Genomic DNA, 21,576 nt, shown 5'->3' on the forward strand with positions numbered 1-21,576 from the left:
TTTTAAAACGACTGTATGTTCTGGTCTTCTGAGACTACAGAGATACCTCACTGTTGATCAACTTTTGTTGCATCATTAATTTTCCAAATAGATTTAATTACAAACAGTTATTGCTATGCCTAGCACATTAGTATAACTTTTTACCTTCAAAAAGATGTGGTGCAACTGTAAAGCTGCTCGGTGTGGTTTGTTGCAAAGAAATGAAATGAAGAATGGAAATGCTCTGGTGCAAAACTCTGGAGTTGAAATGTTCAGTGTTGTGCATCTGGCAGATAAGAGAAACTACATGAGAAACTGCAAACGTTAAACAATGGCATGATTAATAAGCTTGTGTCGCCTGGAGAATTAGGTAGAACAGAGAAAGAAATGCTATGTCCCTTAATGGGACCTGATCTGAATAACTCTGCAGTCTAATGTGTGCTACAGTTGTACAGAGCTGACAGTTATTAGGATGCCGTTCTTGGTCTTGCCTGCTTTTACACTCTGGATGGAGATAGTGCAAGTCTTATTGTAGAATCTGCAACCTGCTCCAAATGTGCAAATAAATGAAAACAACATAAACCATTCTCATAAACCACTACTTTTCCATTCCAGAAGAAAATATGACAGCATGGAAAAGTTGAAGATCAGCAGCCCTCCTCTGTGGGGTAGTAGCTTAGTCCTGGGCCCCTCATATTTCTGTTTCTGTTACTGTGTTATACAGCAGAAGTGCAGAAAATAGGCATTTCATTTTGTGACAGCACTGAATCTGCTCCTAAATATAACACATAGGGATACAGTTCCTGAACGAAAGAAATCAAAACCTTTCACAATGTATACAGTGCCTTGCGAAAGTATTCGGCCCCCTTGAACTTTTCAACCTTTTGCCACATTTCAGGCTTCAAACATAAAGATATAAATTTTTTATTTTATGTGAAGAATCACCAACAAGTGGGACACAATTGTGAAGTGGAACGAAATCTATTGGATTTTTGAAACTTTTTTAACTAATAAAAAAATGAAAAGTGGGGTGTGCAAAATTATTCGGCCCCCTTGCGTTAATACTTTGTAGAGCCACCTTTTGCTGCGATTACAGCTGCAAGTCGCTTGGGGTATGTCTCTATCAGTTTTGCACATCGAGAGACTGAAATTCTTGCCCATTCTTCCTTGCAAAACAGCTCGAGCTCAGTGAGGTTGGATGGAGAGCGTTTGTGAACAGCAGTTTTCAGCTCTTTCCACAGATTCTCGATTGGATTCAGGTCTGGACTTTGACTTGGCCATTCAAACACCTGGATACGTTTATTTGTGAACCATTCCTTTGTAGATTTTGCTGTATGTTTGGGATCATTGTCTTGTTGGAAGATAAATCTCCGTCCCAGTTTCAGGTCTTTTGCAGACTCCAACAGGTTTTCATCCAGAATGGTCCTGTATTTGGCTGCATCCATCTTCCCCTCAATTTTAACCATCTTCCCTGTCCCTGCTGAAGAAAAGCAGGCCCAAACCATGATGCTGCCACCACCATGTTTGACAGTGGGGATGGTGTGTTGAGGGTGATGCTGTGTTGCTTTTACGCCAAACATATCGTTTTGCATTGTGGCCAAAAAGTTCGATTTTGGTTTCATCTGACCAGAGCACCTTCTTCCACATGTTTGGGGTGTCTCCCAGGTGGCTTGTGGCAAACTTTAGACGAGACTTTTTATGGATATCTTTGAGAAATGGCTTTCTTCTTGCCACTCTTCCATAAAGGCCAGATTTGTGCAGTGTAAGACTGATTGTTGTCCTATGGACAGACTCTCCCACCTCAGCTGCAGTTCTCTGCAGTTCATCCAGAGTGATCATGGGCCTCTTGGCTGCATCTCTGATCAGTCTTCTCCTTGTCTGAGCTGAAAGTTTAGAGGGACGGCCAGGTCTTGGTAGATTTGCAGTGGTCTGATACTCCTTCCATTTCAAGATGATCGCTTGCACAGTGCTCCTTGGGATGTTTGAAGCTTGGGAAATCTTTTTGTATCCAAATCCGGCTTTAAACTTCTCCACAACAGTATTACGGACCTGCCTGGTGTGTTCCTTGGTCTTCATGATGCTCTCTGCGCTTTCAACAGAACCTTGAGACTATCACAGAGCAGGTGCATTTATACAGAGACTTGATTACATACAGGTGGATTCTATTTATCACCATCAGTCATTTAGGACAACATTGGATCATTCAGAGATCCTCGCTGAACTTCTGGAGTGAGTTTGCTGCACTGAAAGTAAAGGGGCCGAATAATTTTGCACGCCCCACTTTTCATTTTTTTATTAGTTAAAAAAGTTTCAAAAATCCAATAGATTTCGTTCCACTTCACAATTGTGTCCCACTTGTTGGTGATTCTTCACATAAAATAAAAAATTTATATCTTTATGTTTGAAGCCTGAAATGTGGCAAAAGGTTGAAAAGTTCAAGGGGGCCGAATACTTTCGCAAGGCACTGTAATTGGACTAACATATTCCTTTTTGCAGGATAAAAAATGCACATTGAAAAGTGATTAGGCAGTTAATTTTCATACAGTACACCGAGCTTTCCTCTCCGCATAGAGTATTTCCAAGTACAAAAGCAGGCCGCTCTGGTTAAAAACCAACATTAGAGACACGTCCTACAGAATATAAAATGTTTTTTAATGTTATGCAACAGAATTTGAAAAAATAAAGAACTGACCAAAAGCCAAAAGAAATGCCTATTATTTATCCCCTCCACAGTGCAGCTTCTGTGAAGTGCCTCAGTGTCAGGTGAGACTATTGAGAAGATTAACAGAACCGTAAATTCTTTATCTTTACTGGGAGTGAAACAGCCAAGCCAGATTAATGACACAGATTGCAGCTGTTTCTCTCCTGCACCTCATTGAGATCAGATTAGGACTATTGCCTCGCTATTACATGGTCATGTTAGTGAACTGTGAGTGTCACTTGGGCACAGGATGTCGCAGATCTCCTCAGATTAATTGCTGTTGTGAGAAATCTGAAACCGATTTTGCTCTACTAAGCTTGAATGGATTTCTCTCACATACACAATCAGGGACAGCAAAATAATCCATCTAAAAAAGAAAAAGGAAGCAGAGAATGAAAGAAATTAAATTTTCAATGTAATACATTGCTTCTTAACTTGGCCATGTTTGGAAAGCAGGACGAATATTTCATACTCAAATCCATCTCACTTTTTTAATTAGGTGACAAATTCTACAATCAGAAAGTACAGCATCAGTTTTCAGATCTCAAAGGATGGGACTTCATCTTTGTTGTTTCTATTCACCCGGCCCTTTCCTGATCTAAGGAGATGTTCTAAGAAGGGGGTGACCACAGATACTAAAACCTTCTGCAAACTGTTATTACTGTAGCCATTTCACTCTCTCACTTGAGTCCTCATGCTCTCAGCTAATGAAATGGCTTGGCTTGTTCATGCTTATTAAGTCACTGTTCACTCCTCTTTCTGAACATAAAGGTGGTGCTATGAAAAGCATTGCCTTTGAATGTTCATTGTACTTACCTGAACATCCTTAAACAAATGTATTTTCATACAGTATACAGTGTGACTCAGAACTGAAAATGTCCAAGCATATATGCGGACACCTTTTGTGCAAAATGTATTTGTCTGCATACCTTTCGAGATATGTCAGCCTTTCAAAATATGAACATTCTTACATATTTTATGGCAAGGATATCACTGAAACTGGAAGAGTGACCAACCTCATTCTCTTGTAAACATTTCTATGCATTTTCTTAAGTACAGACACAGACATACCACCCAGGCTCATGATTTATTACGTTAATGTCATTACTCAGGTACTTCTGCTTCTTTATGCTATAGTAACCGAAGCGTCAGAATGATGAAGTTGCAGCAGTGCTAGGGGGTTTTAGGGCATGTTTAATTGTGCTGGCTTTAGCAGAGTATTATGATAAACTCATTTACTATGTACTTTTCACTGTCAAAGAACACAATATTTTATTAGAACCTTTTTAAGAGATACGCTTCTTCATGCACCATATTAGAATAATGTTTTTGGATTACTATAAACACTATTAGCAAATTTCTTCACAGCGTATTAGATCTCCTTTTTGATCTGTTTATGGCAGTGCTCTTCTTATGGTCTTTGTTTCTACTACATAAACTGAGGCATTTAAAAGGCAACAAATATTATTGTTATAGTAATAGTCATTTGTTGCATTTTAAGTATTTTATGTATGATAAAGTTTCCTCTTCCTTCTAAATTTTTCTTAACTGACATTTCTCTTGTTCAGTTTTTCAAAAAAGTAATTTGTTTTTGGGTGAAATCGTTTTCTACTCAATGGCATTCTGATTATTTAACTACATAATCTCAGTTAATTGAACATGTGACATCTCACCCTTTTGACGCCAAGATATCAAACATTCCTTTAAAGGACATTATTATTTACCTGTGAAGTTTTCTTTCTGTGAATCACTGTATATTTTAGCAGTTTTTATATCTTCACACTTCTTTAGAACCTTTTACAAGTTTCCATCATTGGATTTTTTCATTTTCCTTGCTCGATTAAAATAAATCAATGGTGTCTGCTATTGTAACAATTAATAAAGCTCATTGTTCAGAAATTTGCAAAAGACATGTATGCCATGAGCAGTAGTTTTTAACAGAAAACTTGTCAAAGTCAGAAATTTGTATTCACTATTATCATGGTAAAAATGTAATGACCGTAATTATTTCATACAACAAAATGCATTTACTGATGAGCAATGACATACAGTTGACTGACAAGTAATGCTAAACTATCAATGCAATACATGATGAAAAGGAGTGTGGCAACAAAGTTCTCCAAGGAAGTTCATACTGTAGCTCAGTTTTGAAAATGGTCAGTGACTCTGTGCTGTAGTTCACTATTGTGTTGCATATAGGAAACATCTGAACAGGCAGCAAGTTGTGAATAGTGTTTTTCATTGCAATGACATGTACACAAGCACCTGTTCCATCACTTCTCTATGTTGCTAGATAAAAAGTTTTGAATGCTGGAGATGATTTAGATCTCCAGAAAGGAGTGTAACTGCCCCTTGTGCTGAATCATCTCTTAGAGTCTCATGGGCCCTGTGTGCATACTGGAACACACACAGAGGAACGGCCTCTTTTACATGACCTTTATAGGCTGAGGCCCAAAGAAACAGTTTTTAGCAGGAAACAAATTGCATGCATGAGTCTAGTTTATTGTTAATAAGGCAAATATTTAATGAAAGAGCAGCAAAACAAAGCAACAAAATTCCTCAATCTTTTCCTCATAGTTCCTAGTGGGTGTCAGGGCTGACATTTGTTGGCTTTACGAGCAGAAAAAAAGAGATTCCATCATTTCTTTCTCTCTAGGCTGCTTTGCTTTCTTTTATGTTCACTGAAGAAGTCTTCCTCCGCACACCTTCAGTCTCTAAATAAAAGACTGCCTCAGCTTCCTTTTTAAGTGTGCACTGTGCACATACTTGTCATGAACTTGAACTTGAACTTTATTGCCATATGTAACCGGTACTGGTACAATGGAATTCTTACTTACAGAAAGTCTCTCGTTTGTAAAACAAGTGTAAATGTAGGTTTCAACCATAAGATGTAAACTTATGAGTTGAATACATTTTAAGATAAACACTTTAAAAGCGAGAGTGTATTCACGGAAGGCTTCTAAAATCATCAGAATCAGAAATGGCCAAACCATGTAAGATGTACTTCTGATAAAGAGCTGTCACACTGTGTTTTCCATTTAAATTTTTAACAGTTATTGCAATGGATGGAAAAAGATTACGAATTATAAGGTTGCTCTGATGATTTGTAGTCGTTTGTTCAATTACTGGTTTTAATACTCCAGTATACTTTATTGCCTTTTAAATAACTCCATATATTTTTTTAAACTGGTAGAAAAAGTACATTTGAAAACAATAAACCATTTACACAACACTTTGTTTAGGTGCTTCAGAATGTTCTTGTTTTGATTTCTAAAGCTTCTCTCGAAGAAGAAAAAGAAGCACAGTTGTGTCGTCCAATGTCAAGGTGCTGCGTACAGTAGCCTTAATTCATTGTCTCATAATAAGGACAGTAAGAGGAGAGGAAGTACAATACTGTATATACAGTATTGGCTGTAGCAGCTGAAAATCAGAGGGAATATTTGTAGCATGTAAGTGACCAGCTGGTGAGTATGTATACAGTGAGTATACATGAGATAAAACATGCCTGTTTACTTCAGATTCTGTAGTTGTAAGTGCAGTGAACCATTTCTGTAGTTTGCTGTGCCCACTGGGACTTTTAGTGAATTTTGAGTCACAATGTTGACAGAACAAGCTTTGTTCCACAGCTCTCTCTGCGAGTTTACTTGTTTGAACCATTCCAGTCCTCCATACTTTGTTATCTGGTGCCTGGAGACAATACCATGCGGACATTCTGTGTGTCAATTGGTAAACAACATTGAAATATGACTTAAATAGTCTTTGAATTAGCGACCATCCTCTCATTTAAACTATGCTTAAGGGAACGGTGAGACAAAACACACAAGCAGCTGTGGTGTGAAGCGGAAATCAAACTGCATTTTGTTCATTTACAGCAAAATCAACAAACAACAACAAAATCAATCAATAATTCTGTGTATTACTCAGTGATCTGTTGCAATGCCTTCCTTCCGAACCAAGTAAACTTTTGCATTGTGCTGCAGGTTCACCAAGATGAGTTCATGTGTCTTTTAACAAAGCGAACACAGAAGAATAAGTTCCAAAGTGTTCCTGCAGTGGGCTTATGTAAACAAAGATCCACTGCAAAATTCATACAACAAGACTGATTTAATTTAATTAGGAAATTGTTGGTTTGTAATTACAAACGCCATCAGGCTAACATGGACAGCAACACTCACTTCAGAGATCACATCCTCTTCAGAAAGTGGAATTTATTTTTTGCAGTTCTCCACAGGCTAGTTTTAAAATCTTTTTCTCTTCAGCACAATACAGGAAAAAATCTTTGTAAAATCTCTTTGACACTAGGCAAAATGTCTCTGGTGCATTTTCCAGCAACAACAAAAAAAGAAAGTTTCAATAGGGTTTATATACAGTAGAGCTCCTTATAAATGGTATAACCTTTAGAAAATGTATAAAGCACACTGAGGCCATTTCTTGAAAGCAGATTAAAGATGTCTATATAAAGACAAGGTACAGATTTCTTATCAGAGGTTTCCTTTCTCAGTGTCCAAGGTTTAGTACCTCCCTACTACACCCAGCTCCTGCTCCACTGCTCTTTCAATAGTTTGATGAACATCTCGAACTTCATCCTGTGTCAGAGTCCTCTCCATGTGGCGGTAGGTTATGCGATAACAATGACTGACCTTTCCTGTCCTGTGAGGAAAGAAGAAAACAAAAGCATGATCAAAGAGGATAGAGGTGCCTTTCCACTGCCCTCGAAGGCTTTTAAATTTGACAGTTCGCCTAAAATAAGTGTTTTCTGTTGTTTAAAAATCAGTTTGTTCATCACTTTCTGTGTGACTCCTAATGTAAAGGCCTCCAACATAAACTACTAAGGCTTTTAGTAAATAGCTTCTTCAAATTCAGTGTTTCCCTATTTGTACCTATAGTTTATGATTTTGGTACTTTTATATAATAGTCTGCCCTTATCGGCATTCAGTATCTCTCAGGTGTTTGCCCAGCCTTCAATACCATCAAATTTTTAATTTCCTCTCTTGCTTTTACAGGGCGTTTGCTAATCTTACCATTTTCTATCCCCTACATACTTGATTAGTTTTCTAAGAGTACCGGAGTCTAGAACAATGATGTAAATTAAAAAGCATAGGACATATCCCTATGTTATTCCACCAATCAGAATATAAATCAATTTTTGTGTCCATTGTTTGCCTGAAAATAAGTCCAGTTTAGCTGAGTTTTATCTTTCTCAGTATTGCAGAAATTTGAAAAGATCACTGCCACTTAATCAATTTCCACAAACTGCTTTGGTTCATGCATTGGCTACTGCAGCAGAGTGGGAACTGCTGCATTGAGATACTGATCCCCACTTGAACTTTTTTAAATTTAAGAATTACCAATTTTTCTTTTATCTCCAAATCTGTGTCCTCCTATTTCAACTCAGCTTGCAGCTCAGCTCTTGTAACCCTGTTGCTTGGACAGGGCAGATGATGGATGTACACATGTACTTGCTGTTGAATTCCTGTTAAGACACTGAGAACCAACTGTGTCAATGAGAGAGCTAGGGTACATCAGGAGGACAAGTGCAGACCTGACCAATAGGAGTGCTAGCCTAGGACCATCTAGCAAGCCAAAAGGGTCACTGTTGGGCATCACTTCAAGACTTCTTTGGCTGACTCAAGCCTACCCAATCCTGTAGGCACTCAATGCTTGCTCTATGAGACTGAATTGGCCAAAGATATGTTTTGTCCACAGTCTAAATCTAGTGATTTAAAGACATATTTTGCTGGATCTGGACTCTGTGGTCTAGAGCTGGGATCCTTTGCTTTTGAGCCTGACCTTACTGTATGTTAGTGAGATACTGTATATAGTAGCTTATGATAAAGAACGTATGAGAATTCCTAGATTCTATTTCTGCCCACCCGTAACTGCACCTTTTTCTGTACTCAAGATATCTTTCAAGGTGGAATTCTCAAATCTATAAAAGTGCAGTAAGGTGAGTTTTGCAAATATGCAGGATTGGATATTGGACCTTAAATATTTAAATTGTATTGCCTTGAATTGTAGAAGTTAGAAAACAATACTACAAACTACAGGACAGCTCATCTGGCTAAACTGCAAGCTTATTTATTATTTATAAGAATAATAAAACAAAAGAAGGATGATGTCAAAAACTAGGGCTTTAGTATTAATGACAAGCATGCATGGAAATCCCATTTGAATTTCTATAGCCTTCCACCTACGAATGTCTTTTTCAAGAATAGAGCCACAAAAACATAAATATTCACTTTAACTGACAACTGAAGGAGCATTTTCATAATTCCTAGAACTTTTCAACATTTTCTAAATGTTATGTCTGACAAAATTAGGCCAAGCTTGATGGCTACTGGGACAAGTGTTTCAAGTGAAGTGACATTCAGGTAAACTAAGAAAGAAAAGTAACTTCTTCCTCTTTTGTCTTTTTATCCATACACAATTAATGAAGAATGAAATATATTCAGTATAATTCAGCAATGCAAGCACATTTATATACTACAATGATTTGTTTTTTCAGTGGACATAGTTTGAGCAGCTTGTTTTCTAAAATTGGATACAAGACAGAAATAAGACACAGACAGACAAGTTATTCAATAGATTCTGTGCTTTAAAAATGTACTAAATCTCAATTAACTGTACATACTGTAGTCAACAGTGATAAACCAAGTTTAGGACTAATACAGTAAATCATACAAGCTATGCATTTTTCCAATTTTACCTTAGCAATAATTGTTTAATTACATCTAATTAACTTTAAAGCACTCCTCTGTCATTGAACATTAATTGCACTGTTCCATTACATTATAAAATGTAACTGCCGTCAAGATTAAAAGTGTACTTCACAATGTATGACCTTGAAAGTATGCATAATCCTAGACTTCAAATATAGACAATGTCTGTATGAACAACAGCAATTGCCCTACACAGTCCCTGGCAAATAGCTCAGCAGGTCATTGTACAGATGTATTATTCAGTGGAAGTATTATATACGATTATCCACTGTCTTAAATGACTGCCTCCTGTGTATCCTGTGTATCCATATTCTAGGCTAAATAACCCTCATGTGTGTTGTATAACTGGAGAGATAAACCAATGTAAATTATTCTACATTGCTTCCTAGAGGTGTCTGAAGGAGTTGAGAATGAATTCTGTTTGTATGGATAATAGGTTAGGTTTGATACCAGCAACTCCTGTATCAGTATTGCATATGTTCTTAATTCAGTTTAAACATTATATACAGTTTCTAATGGAATGCTTCTGTGACAGCAGGACAGGGAGGATATAAAGATGTATTCGGCTGCAATCTGAAAACTGGTTTGGCTCCCACACTGAGGTGCTGCCTGGATACCTTTCAGCTTCATTTTCATAGTAACAAATAAGCTGCGAGTACTGCCATATATCTACTATACCATATATCGCCATACTGTAGCATCACACCCCCAACTGTGTCCTTCTCTGCTGGCTCCCTACTAAGATTCCTGGAAAACCCATTCTCCATTATTAGTAAGGCGTTTCAAGAATATGTTTAATCACTTTAATATATTTATTTTGATTATTAAATGCTTACAAATAATAATACTTCCTTATACTTATATTGCACTTTTCTGGACACTACTAAAAGCACAAACACTCCACTTAAAGCATTTAGAAAGGGCTTTTCATCCAACGCATCTCAAAGCACATTACATATTGCATTACACACCTATGTAGAATACAGCAGTAGCCCCACTACTCTGCATATTAGGATGGGGTTTGCTTTGGCAACTGAATTAATGGGGAACTTCAGGAAGGCCAGATTGTACAATACAAGCCCAGAGGGACATTAGTCCTGACATTTAGCCATTCCACCTTTAATAACTTAATAGGAAGGAATTTGATTTAACATTGCATCCCAGTCTCTCCCATCCCAGTACTGCGATGGTCTCCAATCCCAGAACTGTTCAGGCCCAGCCTTTCTAAGCTTGATTCGTTTTTGAGATCTGACAAGATCAGGCTACAACGTGGTAACACTGATACCAAACCTTGACAAATTGATGACTATTTGTACGACCTCCAGTTCCCATTCTCAGTGTTAGGGCTAAACAACTATTTTATTCACTGGCTATTTTCATCAAGATGGAGTATAATTGATAACTGTAATTTGCTGTATGTATTGTGAATGTAAGACACTTCCAAAATTAGGCATATTTGAGATCCTAAATTTAGGTCAATATTCTTTTTAAATTGAAATCTGAAATTGAGAGGCATGTTTCATTTACACCATCCAGTTTGGAGAAAATCAGCTCACCTCACCACTACGGCCCTCCCACCAGCACAGAAGAGATTAAAAAAAACCGAGGCTTGTTCTCTGGCACGTATGCTATCATCCCATCGGATTCTGTTCACACTGTTTAAGAGTGTTCTATGGGCTTGAACTTCAATTCAAGACATTAAGGCTTCAGATAGGGTACTGAAGTGCCCATTGCTAATAAGACCAATGGCTCAAAGCCATTGGTAAAATCAGTGTTGTGTATTATCCAGCAATAGTTGGGCAATGATATAGCCCAGATTTGAACCAGTAACCCTAGACAACAAAATCCATCCTTAGGCTTGAGTATTGGTCTTTACTCACTGAGCTACACAAAGTGTTAAAGAAGTTTCGAATTTTGTCACGTTAAGTATTTATCACTGTGGTCAAACTTTAAACTTTTCGGTAGTCCTGGGGATTGTTCCAGGCGCCCTGCAGGGCCAGGGTTTCTTCTAGGTTATCATCCCATGAAATCAGCTCCCGTTCAGTGTATTCCTAATGATTAAGGCATGAAAAATCACTGTGGTCTTGGATTGATCCTCCGTATCTTTAGAAACACTTTTGGAACCCTCTCCAGACTGAACAGCATCATCGTCTCTTTTTCTGGGGTCCTCTGAAATCATGGCATGACATATTTCTTCCAATCTGTATGGTATAGACTAAACTCACAAAGTTTCCAACCATTATGTAGGACAGTCCTTGTTTACTTGTTCACCATTAATTTTACCACCTGGTTCTTATTACCCACTTATTTGTGCTGATTAAATTTGGGCTTCACTTACTGTTTCACATATACCGATTGTTGATTTTTCATTTTTTTCTACTTTATACACCATTGCATCTCAGAAATAGAGAATCAGTAAATTTAAAGCCTTTTTTATATTTAAGAACAGTCCGGTTTTGATTTAACAAGCATATAATAAGGTTAAAATATGTATTTCATATAAAATTGCAATTTCTACAGTATAGCATTATCTGGGGGTTCACATAATCTCTTCTGAATGTTTATTCAACATAAATGCCTGATTCATACAACCAAGCGAAACACAGGCTCAGGCAGCTTTAATGCTATTAAAAGTTCTTTTTGCATTTGTAGATATTAACATGCAGTGCCAGGACACCATTCAAGGAAACAAAAATTCAGTGAGAAAGAGTTATAATATAGTTGATAACAACCTTGGTAAAAACAGACATTTTTTCCTCCAGACTAAATATATAACTTCTATCTCCAGACCTAATTTAGGATCTGCAATTAACTGTAGTACGCAGGTACACAGGAATCTGAACAAAATTTATTTGTTGGAAAAATATCTCATGTGTTCAATGCATACAAATAAACAAACTCTAAAATATGGAAAGCTTATTCTAATTACTTCATGTGCACCATCAAAAGCAGCTTTACTGTGTATCACAGTAAAGGATCAAAAGTGTGATACAACAAATTTGCTCCTAAAATGTCAGTGGTTAGGATGAAGCATAGCCACTTCTGAATTTGAACCTGGCAGCTACTTTGTGCTCATGTGAAACACAGTAAAATATGAGGAACAATGTGGAAGGTGAGTGGGACAGGAAATGCACTTCAATCAAAATTAAAGAATTATTCAACCATATCACACCATATTGCAAGTGCTAATTTCGGCCACTCTCACTGTTATTTAGATGGTCACACACTGTGTGAACTTTGAAGTTCAGTGTGTTTACCATAGTAATTAAGTACTTTGCTATTATCTGATATGCAGTGATTTTCTTTAATAACTTTCGGCTTTAGTCTCACTTTTCTGTTCTAGCAGGAAGAATGACAAACCACAATTTAAGAGGAAGTAGAGGCTTCCCAATCAAGTGCTAAAAAGTCTCAGTTTTACTTAGAATTTTACTTTTCACAAGACCAGGTACAGTCTGGCAACCATAATACATTCGAAGATAGTAGACCAGAACTTATGTTAAATCCTGGGTCAGATATTGTTAAGTATGAGGCTCAGCACAGAAAAGAGAGGTTTTGTATTGCCTTAAACAAAGAGGACTCATCAGAGAGAGTTTAAAAGGCCTTCAAAATGAAAAGTATTGTACATTTTCTGTTGTAAGTTTGCTTTCTTTATTATGCTTCACTAAGAGCAAAGCCATTTTTATCCTGAGAGGAAAATGACCTCAAGGAGTTTTCATTTGGGAAGTTTGTAAAGATTTTGACTTCTGAAAAAGGTCAATGTGTTGATTTGAGCAAAGAGACTGGGAATAGAGAACATACTGAAAAATTCTGCTGAGATAGACTTCAGAATAGACTTTCTTTTCCTGAAACCACCATGATTTGCAGAAGCTTATGTTTTATGTTTCTCCTAGGAGAACATAACAGGGATTCCTATTTTATGAGCGTTGAGGGACATATTAAATTGATGATGATACAAATCGACGTGTATTGAGAAAATGGCAAGGTACTGTAGATAATAATCAACAAATGGGAAAAAACACTGGTGTCAAGTAATAAGTGTAAGCATACTTCTGAGGGTTGAAAGGTGTTTGTGGTAAAGAACATTAGAATGTCTGAATAGTCAGCCATACAAATTAACAGAAAATCAACAGAGCACATGAGTGAAGCTGGAAGTAAGGTTTAAGGAAACGTTGAATAAAGAAGGAAGAGAAAAGCAAGAAAATCGGGAAAATGCCACCAAAATCAAACAGAAAATCAGAAAACTAATATAGCCTCAACACAATATTAAAAAAGACAACTTAATATTGAGTGCACGAGACTATCATCACTGCTAATTATAATATCTAACTCATAAACTTTTAGAGGTGTAGTAAAAGGTAAAGGTTAAGTCCCTCCCAGAGCCACAGCAGATCAGTGGGCCAAAGCTTGTCCCATTTTCTTTAGCATTAGGCAGATTAGAGAGCACATGACTCTTGAAGGGGATGCTGGTCCATCACAGAGTACTGAAGTACTATTTACTAATTAATAAATCTGTAAATCCCTTTCTCCAGCATTCATGTCAGCACTGCACTGCAAAATTAAGCTAGCAAATTCAGCTTGGAAAATTAAGGCCAGCAGCTACAGTATATTACCCTGCAACTCTCAACCGGCAACCCACTGAAGTTCAGCAGGTGTGAGTTTGGCCAGTAACTGGATGGGAGACCTCCTGGGAAAGCTAAGGCTGCCACTGGAAGAGGTGTTAGTGAGTCCAGTAGGGGGTGCTCAAACTGTGGTCTGTGTGGGTCCAAATGCCCCAGTACAGTGATGGGGACACTATACTGTAAAAAGGCTCCATCCTTCAGATGAGACATAAAACCAAGATCCTGACTCTCTGTGTTCATTAAAAATCCCATTGCGTGTCTCAAAAAGAGTAGTGGTGCTAACCCTGTATTCTGGTGAAATTTCCCTCTCAGCCTTTATCAATCAAGGTACCCAATAATCCCTATCTATGAATTGGCTTCATCACTCTGTTCTACCCCCCCCACCCCCACTGATAGCTGATGTGTAGTGAACATACTGTGCATCATCCTGGTGGGGCTGCACATTGGTGGTGGTGGAGGGGAGTCCCCATTACCTGTAAAGCACTTTGAGTGGAGTGTCCAGAAAAGTTCTATATAAGTGTAAAAAACTAATTATAAGCTAAAAATTCTCCAATTTCTCCAAAGGGGAAATATTTCTACACATATCCCCATGAACAGTTTTTTCATATTTATATAATTTATTTTGTAGAACCAAGTAGCATTAGACTGGAATTTGTTTGAATTCAACATAAGTATAGCAAAACCAAAAGACATGAAAAACTGTATTTGACTTAATGTTCCTGATATGTCTGCAGTGTTTTACATTCCCCAAGAAACTAAGATGGATGTTCCCCTAAGAAAGAATCATAAGACGCTTTTTTCTTCTTTAGCTTGCAACCACTCAGATTGCTTTAGCCCAGCTAAATATTTCCAAGTCCTGTTTAATTTAAATGATGCATCGACCTTAAAGCCCCTCCAAGCTGTTTATTTTGTGAATCAACATTAGCAGCAGTCTAGCCAGGTTTCTTTACTATTTGGACTGATTATTAGCATTCAGAGCAGGTTGCTATGTTTCACACGCTAACGATTATTTCATGGGCAAAAGTCTCCTGTCTACATTACAGGTTTTCAATGATGCAGTTCAAGTTGTGGAAAAGCAGTTTTGTTTTTTTCAGCCCTGAACAGAGAATACAATCCGCTTTCTACCACAAAACAGTGCTCCTTCCAAAAAGGAACAGATCTGTGGACCATTAAAACTCCCTGCTACAAATGAGGGCTGACTTCTCCAGCTGTACAGCCGAACGGATCTTAGAAACGCTTTCAGCAACAGAGGGTACTTTGCTACAAGCCTCACTAGCTCCTTCAAATAAACCAGCAGGATCTGGACCCAAAGTACTCCTTGGGAAAACTCGGCAAAGCTTTCATTAGACTTTAACTGATCCCCCTCATGTCAGGCAGCCTGGCTCTGTAGCTAATGAATCACAGCAAAGACTGGGAGAGGCCAAGGGAGCTCCAGCCATCCTTGACCAGCCCCACCACCAGAAGAGACCAGATACACCAAGAAGCTTCCGGAAACACATTATTCCAAAGAAATATTTATCTACTGCAGTCTTTTATTCTGTCTTGTGCCTCCCATCCTTTCAGAAGAAGCTGAAGAAGAAGTCCTTAGGTTTTTAATACTTTTATTGAATATCATCAGACCTCCTCCTTACCTTCATGGCATGATTTTGCCATGGACTTATTGATCTATCGATTCTGGCTTCCCAGCATATGATTCTGTGGTTCATCATGCTTTTACCGTTATTTTACCCTGCTTTACTGTGCTTTCCTGAATACAGTACAGCAGATTCAGATTTTGTAAGTCCTGTATAAATATATAAAAGTATTAGTTCTGTAATAACATCAAGGAGTGCACTTAATTGCTAGTTTTTAATATTATCAATTTATTTGGTTTACACGTTAGGTTAGGTATTAGGTTTACACGTGTACCCATTTATACAGCTGGGCATTTTACTGCAGTAACTTGGGGAGAAATATCGTGCTCAAGAGTGCAACAACAGTAACAGGAGCCCATAGCCCTGAACTACACAGCAGCAAATGTGCAATTGCATTCGGAAGGTAAAACAAATAGTCTCAGATAGGAATACAGGAAATAAACAAGCTTGTGAAGCCGACTTCTACCTATCTTTAGAGCACTGGGGCAAACGCTGGGATATCAACCAACTTTTACAGAAAATTAAGCATTTTGAATGAGCAACAGTAGCAATAGATACACTATACAGACAGCACATGGTATGATGCATTTAGATTTTCAGAAGGCTTTTGATAAAGAAGTTTCTAAATGGTTAAATTCTAAATTACAGGAAGCAGGCATTCTTGGAATCCCTTCGACTTTGGATGGAGAATTGGTTAATTAACAGAAAACAGAGAGTACAGATAGGGATTGAATACTCACACTGGTGTGATGTAATTTGTAAAGTATCACAGGACATTATACAGGGTCCACTGCTCTTCCTAATTTATATGAAAGATTTAAATTCTAATGTAGACAGTAATCAATTCATGTTTGCAGATGACACCAAAGTAGCACAGTTTAGAAACTGTGAAGTTGTAGAAGCAATTTTACATTGTTGTACAGTTGTAGATTTAGATCAAATTCAAAAACACCTTAAAAATGACAAGTGCTGGGTTTTGCAGGCAGGTTGCAAAAAAAAACTACAAATAGAAAACTGGAATACACTGCAATTGAAAAGGCTGTTTATAAAAATGTTGACTCATCATTTTTTAAGTTCTAGACAAAGTGGGAAAAAGGTAAAACATTTTGAGAATATATACAGCAGTAAAAAGTGTAACCTTTACATCAAAGTACTGTACATGTATGCTCAAATTGTATAATGATCCTTGGATAAAATAACTACAAACTACCAAACTACCAAGAGGGGCTGAATGTTCTTATATGTAGATTAGGATTTCCATGTGGAAAATGCATAATCTGCATATTAAATGAACATTTAATAACTCTCCAATTAACATTTCTTCATTTAATTTAAAGCAATAAAAATGAACAAAAACTAAAATTTAACAAAATACGTTGCTTACAGTACATCTCAGACATATGATAGCTGAGACACTGTTCCATGAGCTGGCTAGTATGTCCCCCATTTGGAGGGTCACATGGTTATGAGAGAAGTCATAAGTGTGAGTGAAAGTGTGAGAATTTGTATTACTGGAGAGATTATTATTCCACCCTAATTCTGCTGTTTTAATGTTTTTTTTAAAAAAATGAACAAAATCTTAACACCAGCGCAGTGGCATGAGTAATCAGAACGGACACTTCTTGCAGCCTTTGCCTTTGGGAAAAAGATTGATGAATCCCCCATTTTTTATATGCTCTTTTGACAGTAATTAATAAAATGTCTCTCCTTTCAAAAAAGCAGCAAACCTGTTTATGTATTCACTATTAAGTTTTGCTATAATGTTACATGTCTGTATTTGTCAATCAGATCACAGTTTAAGGGGTCAACTTAATGATTATTATACTATTAAAACTCCACTGGCTGCTGTAAGGTTTGTGACTAAATTAGCAAGATTATGAGATTTCAGAGAGCAATGCCTGAGTGGCTTTGCACTGGGCATATTACCATCACTTCAACACTGCTGAGCAAAATAATTGGTTTTACCCATATTCTGCATTCAGTCCATTACAATATATATTAGAGTTGTATGTCTATTTCCAGTGGATCCACATAATTGGTCTTAACTAGTCCTGGAAACCAGCAGTATGGAGCACAAAAGAATATAAACAAACACTGAATGACCAACATTTGCATTACAAATCAGTTTTGTTTGAATAGTCTCAATTCAACTAATTTAAAACTTTAAATTTGTTGGTCAAAGAGAATGTTGGGGGTATATCCTGTACATAAAAATATACAAAGAAAATTATGTTAATATTACACAATTCATTAGTAAAGTCTTATTCAAATTACATCAAAAGACAACTTACTTCAGAAGTAGCATGGGGTGTTTGCCTAATAAATGTGCAAAGAACAGAGTGTCAGACTGTATCTTAGACCAGCTCCTTCAGGTACAATTCCAGAAGGCAAAGACTGGTGGGGATCAATGGGCATGTGAAACTATTACTCAGCCCAAGACAAGCACTAAACTTCTGGGACACAACAGCAGATATTTGTTTGTATTTGTCACAAATCTGCTTCCAATCCAGGAGATACTCTCACTAATGTTGTTTTAGAAAGTAAAATCACTATAAAAGGGATTGATGAAACCAATGCTGAGCACAGACTGAGGAATAAAGCACTTTGGACAGCATACACTCCCAGACGCTGTCAGATATCAGAATCAATATAACGCTCCCGTAAAGTTTTGAATGCATTTAGGATACAATTGCTTCAGCTGGAGAAAATTAAATTTACAGCCCGCAGAAAGAGAGACATGTTTCAAAGCCTTGCTGTCCTTCCTTTGCTGTTTTGAAAAGCTTGAGTTCTCCTTTCTCTACTGACCATCTGTACGGTGTATTTGTGCATTTTATCTACATTAGCATTTTATCTTGTGTGCTTGCAAACCTTTGAAATTAATAAGCATAAAAAAAAACAAGACCAGGGTCTACTGGTTTTCAAGCTGAGGTGTGAAACGGACAAATTATGTACAGTAGTTGATTAAATTAGTCTGTAACAGGGTGATTTGTTTACAATCTTTAAAATCTGTTAGAGTCACCTGGCTGATCCTGGAAGCCTCTGTTTTCTGTTTCTTAAACTGTCGCCCACCTAAATATTTTAAGCCAATCAGGTGACTAAGGACAGCAGGTCTTTCCTCCAGTTTTCTGGGGGATGTAGTTCAGACAGAAATCTCCATTTTGTCTGAGTCTATTGTCTTTTCACAGTTCCCATCACAGCTTGCCTTTTTCCTGAACAGTTGATGACACCATTAAACTTACGTTAGAAGGCTGCAGTGTCTCTTCTTCCACTACATGATTTTCATTCTTTGTGACCCATATAAAAATGTTTTCTAGCATTAGCGTGGAAACGACTTTTAAGTCTCCAGATATATCACTGTGTTCTGCATGGTTAACTTCATTTGAAACTACAGTCTGGGTGAGCAATATTGTTTCTAAGTAGAAAGAGGAGTAAAAAAAATCAACCATAAGTCAGTAGGACATGAGCGAATGACAACACTAACATCAGTGGTTTAAATGAAGAGCTGCAATCTGAATGCTCTGCATTGACTGCGAAGTGAGAGCCTGTTACCATATACAGAAGCTGCTTCTGAAATCCTATTCAGCAGCTTCCGGCAACAGTTAGACAAGCAGGAACATTACCAATGTGTAATGCTACCTTCCGTTTAAATTCTTTTGTGTTCCTTTTACTTTCTTTTCTCTGTACTTGCCCTTTTTTCTTTAGCTCGTATAAACATTTTCAGTGTTCGGTTTTCTGCTTTGGGAAATAAAACTGTAGAAAATGGGGATGAAAATGGTAGTGAAATAGGCCCATTTGTGGAGATTCATTTTTTTCCATTAATGAAGAGGTGAGCCATAGGCGTGTTTATTTGCGGACGGCCGACTCCCCTGAGACAGGCATGTAGAGTTGCCAACGTGATACACTTTTGAGAGAATGACAGAGATAACTCTGGCCGGATGCACTGCCAAGCTTCTAATTGGTTTCAGTCAGCTGGAATCCACTACGTTCATTATCCTTGGAGATTGTGTTTCTGCTTTTGTCTCTCCCTCCCCAAAACCTGCTGTTCGTGTTCCCCAAGGATTCCCCTTGAAATTGCAATTAACATGACCCCCCCACCAGCTCTTTTCCATTTCAATCGGAGGTCAACGGTTGTAGGTCTAAAAATGATTGGAAGTGCAAACGAGCTTTGACAAATGTTGTATAATGTCGTTTCAACATTTGAACAAAACGGCTTTCGTCTTCAACCTGAAAAGTACTTAACATAGATTTTTAAAGACATAAATCCTGGGTAAGGCCCCTTTTTAAAAGACTGTAGCTCTTTCCACATTTGTTTGGGTTTAGGGATGCTTTCAGTATGCTTCACAGCGCTGTTAATCAAATTGGTTGCTAACATTTATTCACAAGTTTCCAATAAAAATAAGAAAATCAAATATTATTTTAAAAAAATATTATTTAAAAAAGCCATATTTGATTTAGTGCTTTTTAAATGAATAATTTATTCGCCTTGGCATGCCATAGGTTCAATTACGGAGCTGGGGTGCGTGGACACTGTACAGTATGTTCTCCCTGTGTTCGTGTGGGATTCCTCTGGGTGCTCTGGTTTATTCTCACAGTTCAAAAACATACTGGTAGGTTAACCGGGTGTGGGAAAATTGGTCCTAGTGTGATTTTGTGTGTGTTTTGTCTGTGTGTGTCCTGCACTGGACCAGTGTCCCATCTAGGGGGTATCCCACCTTCTGCCTGTTGCTTGCCAGGATAAGCTCTAGCTCCTCCGCAACCTTGTACTGGATAAAGAGGTTAGAAAGCAGATGAATGGAAGAATTTCAGCTTTGATCGAGAAACTAATTTTGTATTACTTTCATTTGTATTAATTATACCTTTAGTATAATGATACAGTACCTAATAAGCAGTTGTATAATTGTTAGATTTTAAGGCCTCACAGTGTATTTACTTATATTTGAATATTTTCAGAAAAGGAGTGTTATTGCCCTTCATTAACAATATTATCGTTATTACTATTGTTTTTATATTATTTCTATAGTTATATTAAATTATTCTTCCCTTCGTATATCTTATAGCCCATTTTCTATTGTTTTTTTGTGATACTTCAACAGTGTATATTTAGGATCAGGCAACAGTTTGTAGGGTCAGGCATGTCCCTTTGGTTTCCAAGCATACAGTACCTCACTTTTAATCTATCTTTGAAGTTTCTTTGCTTGAGCTCAACAAGTCTGTATACATCAGTGCTTGCGATGAAAAGTACATGCATACATACAAGCTGGTGTCCATCCAAGGTTCCTGATCGGTGAATTTAAAATATGCAATCAATTAATCTGAAGTTCATGAACTACACTGTTCCCAGAACACAAACAATTGGAAGAGACACAAAATCATGCTGAGATTGAGATGAGTATCAGACCACATGGGACTAGGACTCAATGAACCTTCTGCACTTTCTACAAAATAACAGGTAGTAACTGTACGTAAAATTAAGCAGATGCCAATACTGGATTTTATAACTCTTTTGTGTATGATCTTTTTCTTTAGTTGGAATCAATGAGTAGACGTTGGACTTTGTGCCCCCCTTAAAAGTTCAATACACAAAAGGTAAATTAATTCTGATAAAAAAGTCATGCAGCCTGAAAGCAAATGACATTTTTGCCCCATAAAAATATCAGTACAGTGAGGGGTGCACTAAAAGAGTTACTCACAGTCCAGAACACACAAAGAACAAACTAGAACAGAACAGTACGCAGAAAAATCATATTGCACATATGAATATAAATATATACTCATATCACCTCATATCACTGTTAGCACCTCATATCATTGAATAGTCCCTGGCATATCCACTGTTTCTTGAACATAAGCAAGCAGATACTTTGACACAGAAGAGAAGTAGAGATGCTTGACAAACTACAGGGATTTTTTTCCATTCAATCTGT

The 21,576-nt window shown here is 37.4% G+C and overlaps 1 protein-coding gene across 4 annotated transcripts in view; it reads right to left on the minus strand.

The window, feature by feature from the left end:
• Nucleotides 1-6,765: 6,765 nt before the first annotated feature.
• Nucleotides 6,766-21,576, minus strand: part of fars2 (phenylalanyl-tRNA synthetase 2, mitochondrial) — a 187,815-nt gene continuing 173,004 nt past the window's right edge. For all 4 annotated transcript variants that reach the window (XM_015354589.2, XM_015354587.2, XM_069191040.1 and 1 more), the window contains one exon: nt 6,766-7,330. In XM_015354589.2, coding sequence (XP_015210075.2) covers nt 7,262-7,330 — 69 coding nt within the window. In that variant the 3' untranslated portion in view covers nt 6,766-7,261. The remainder of the gene's footprint in view (nt 7,331-21,576) is intronic.

This window comes from Lepisosteus oculatus, chromosome 6, assembly GCF_040954835.1.
Source record: "Lepisosteus oculatus isolate fLepOcu1 chromosome 6, fLepOcu1.hap2, whole genome shotgun sequence".
Classification (NCBI taxonomy): Eukaryota; Metazoa; Chordata; class Actinopteri; order Semionotiformes; family Lepisosteidae; genus Lepisosteus; species Lepisosteus oculatus.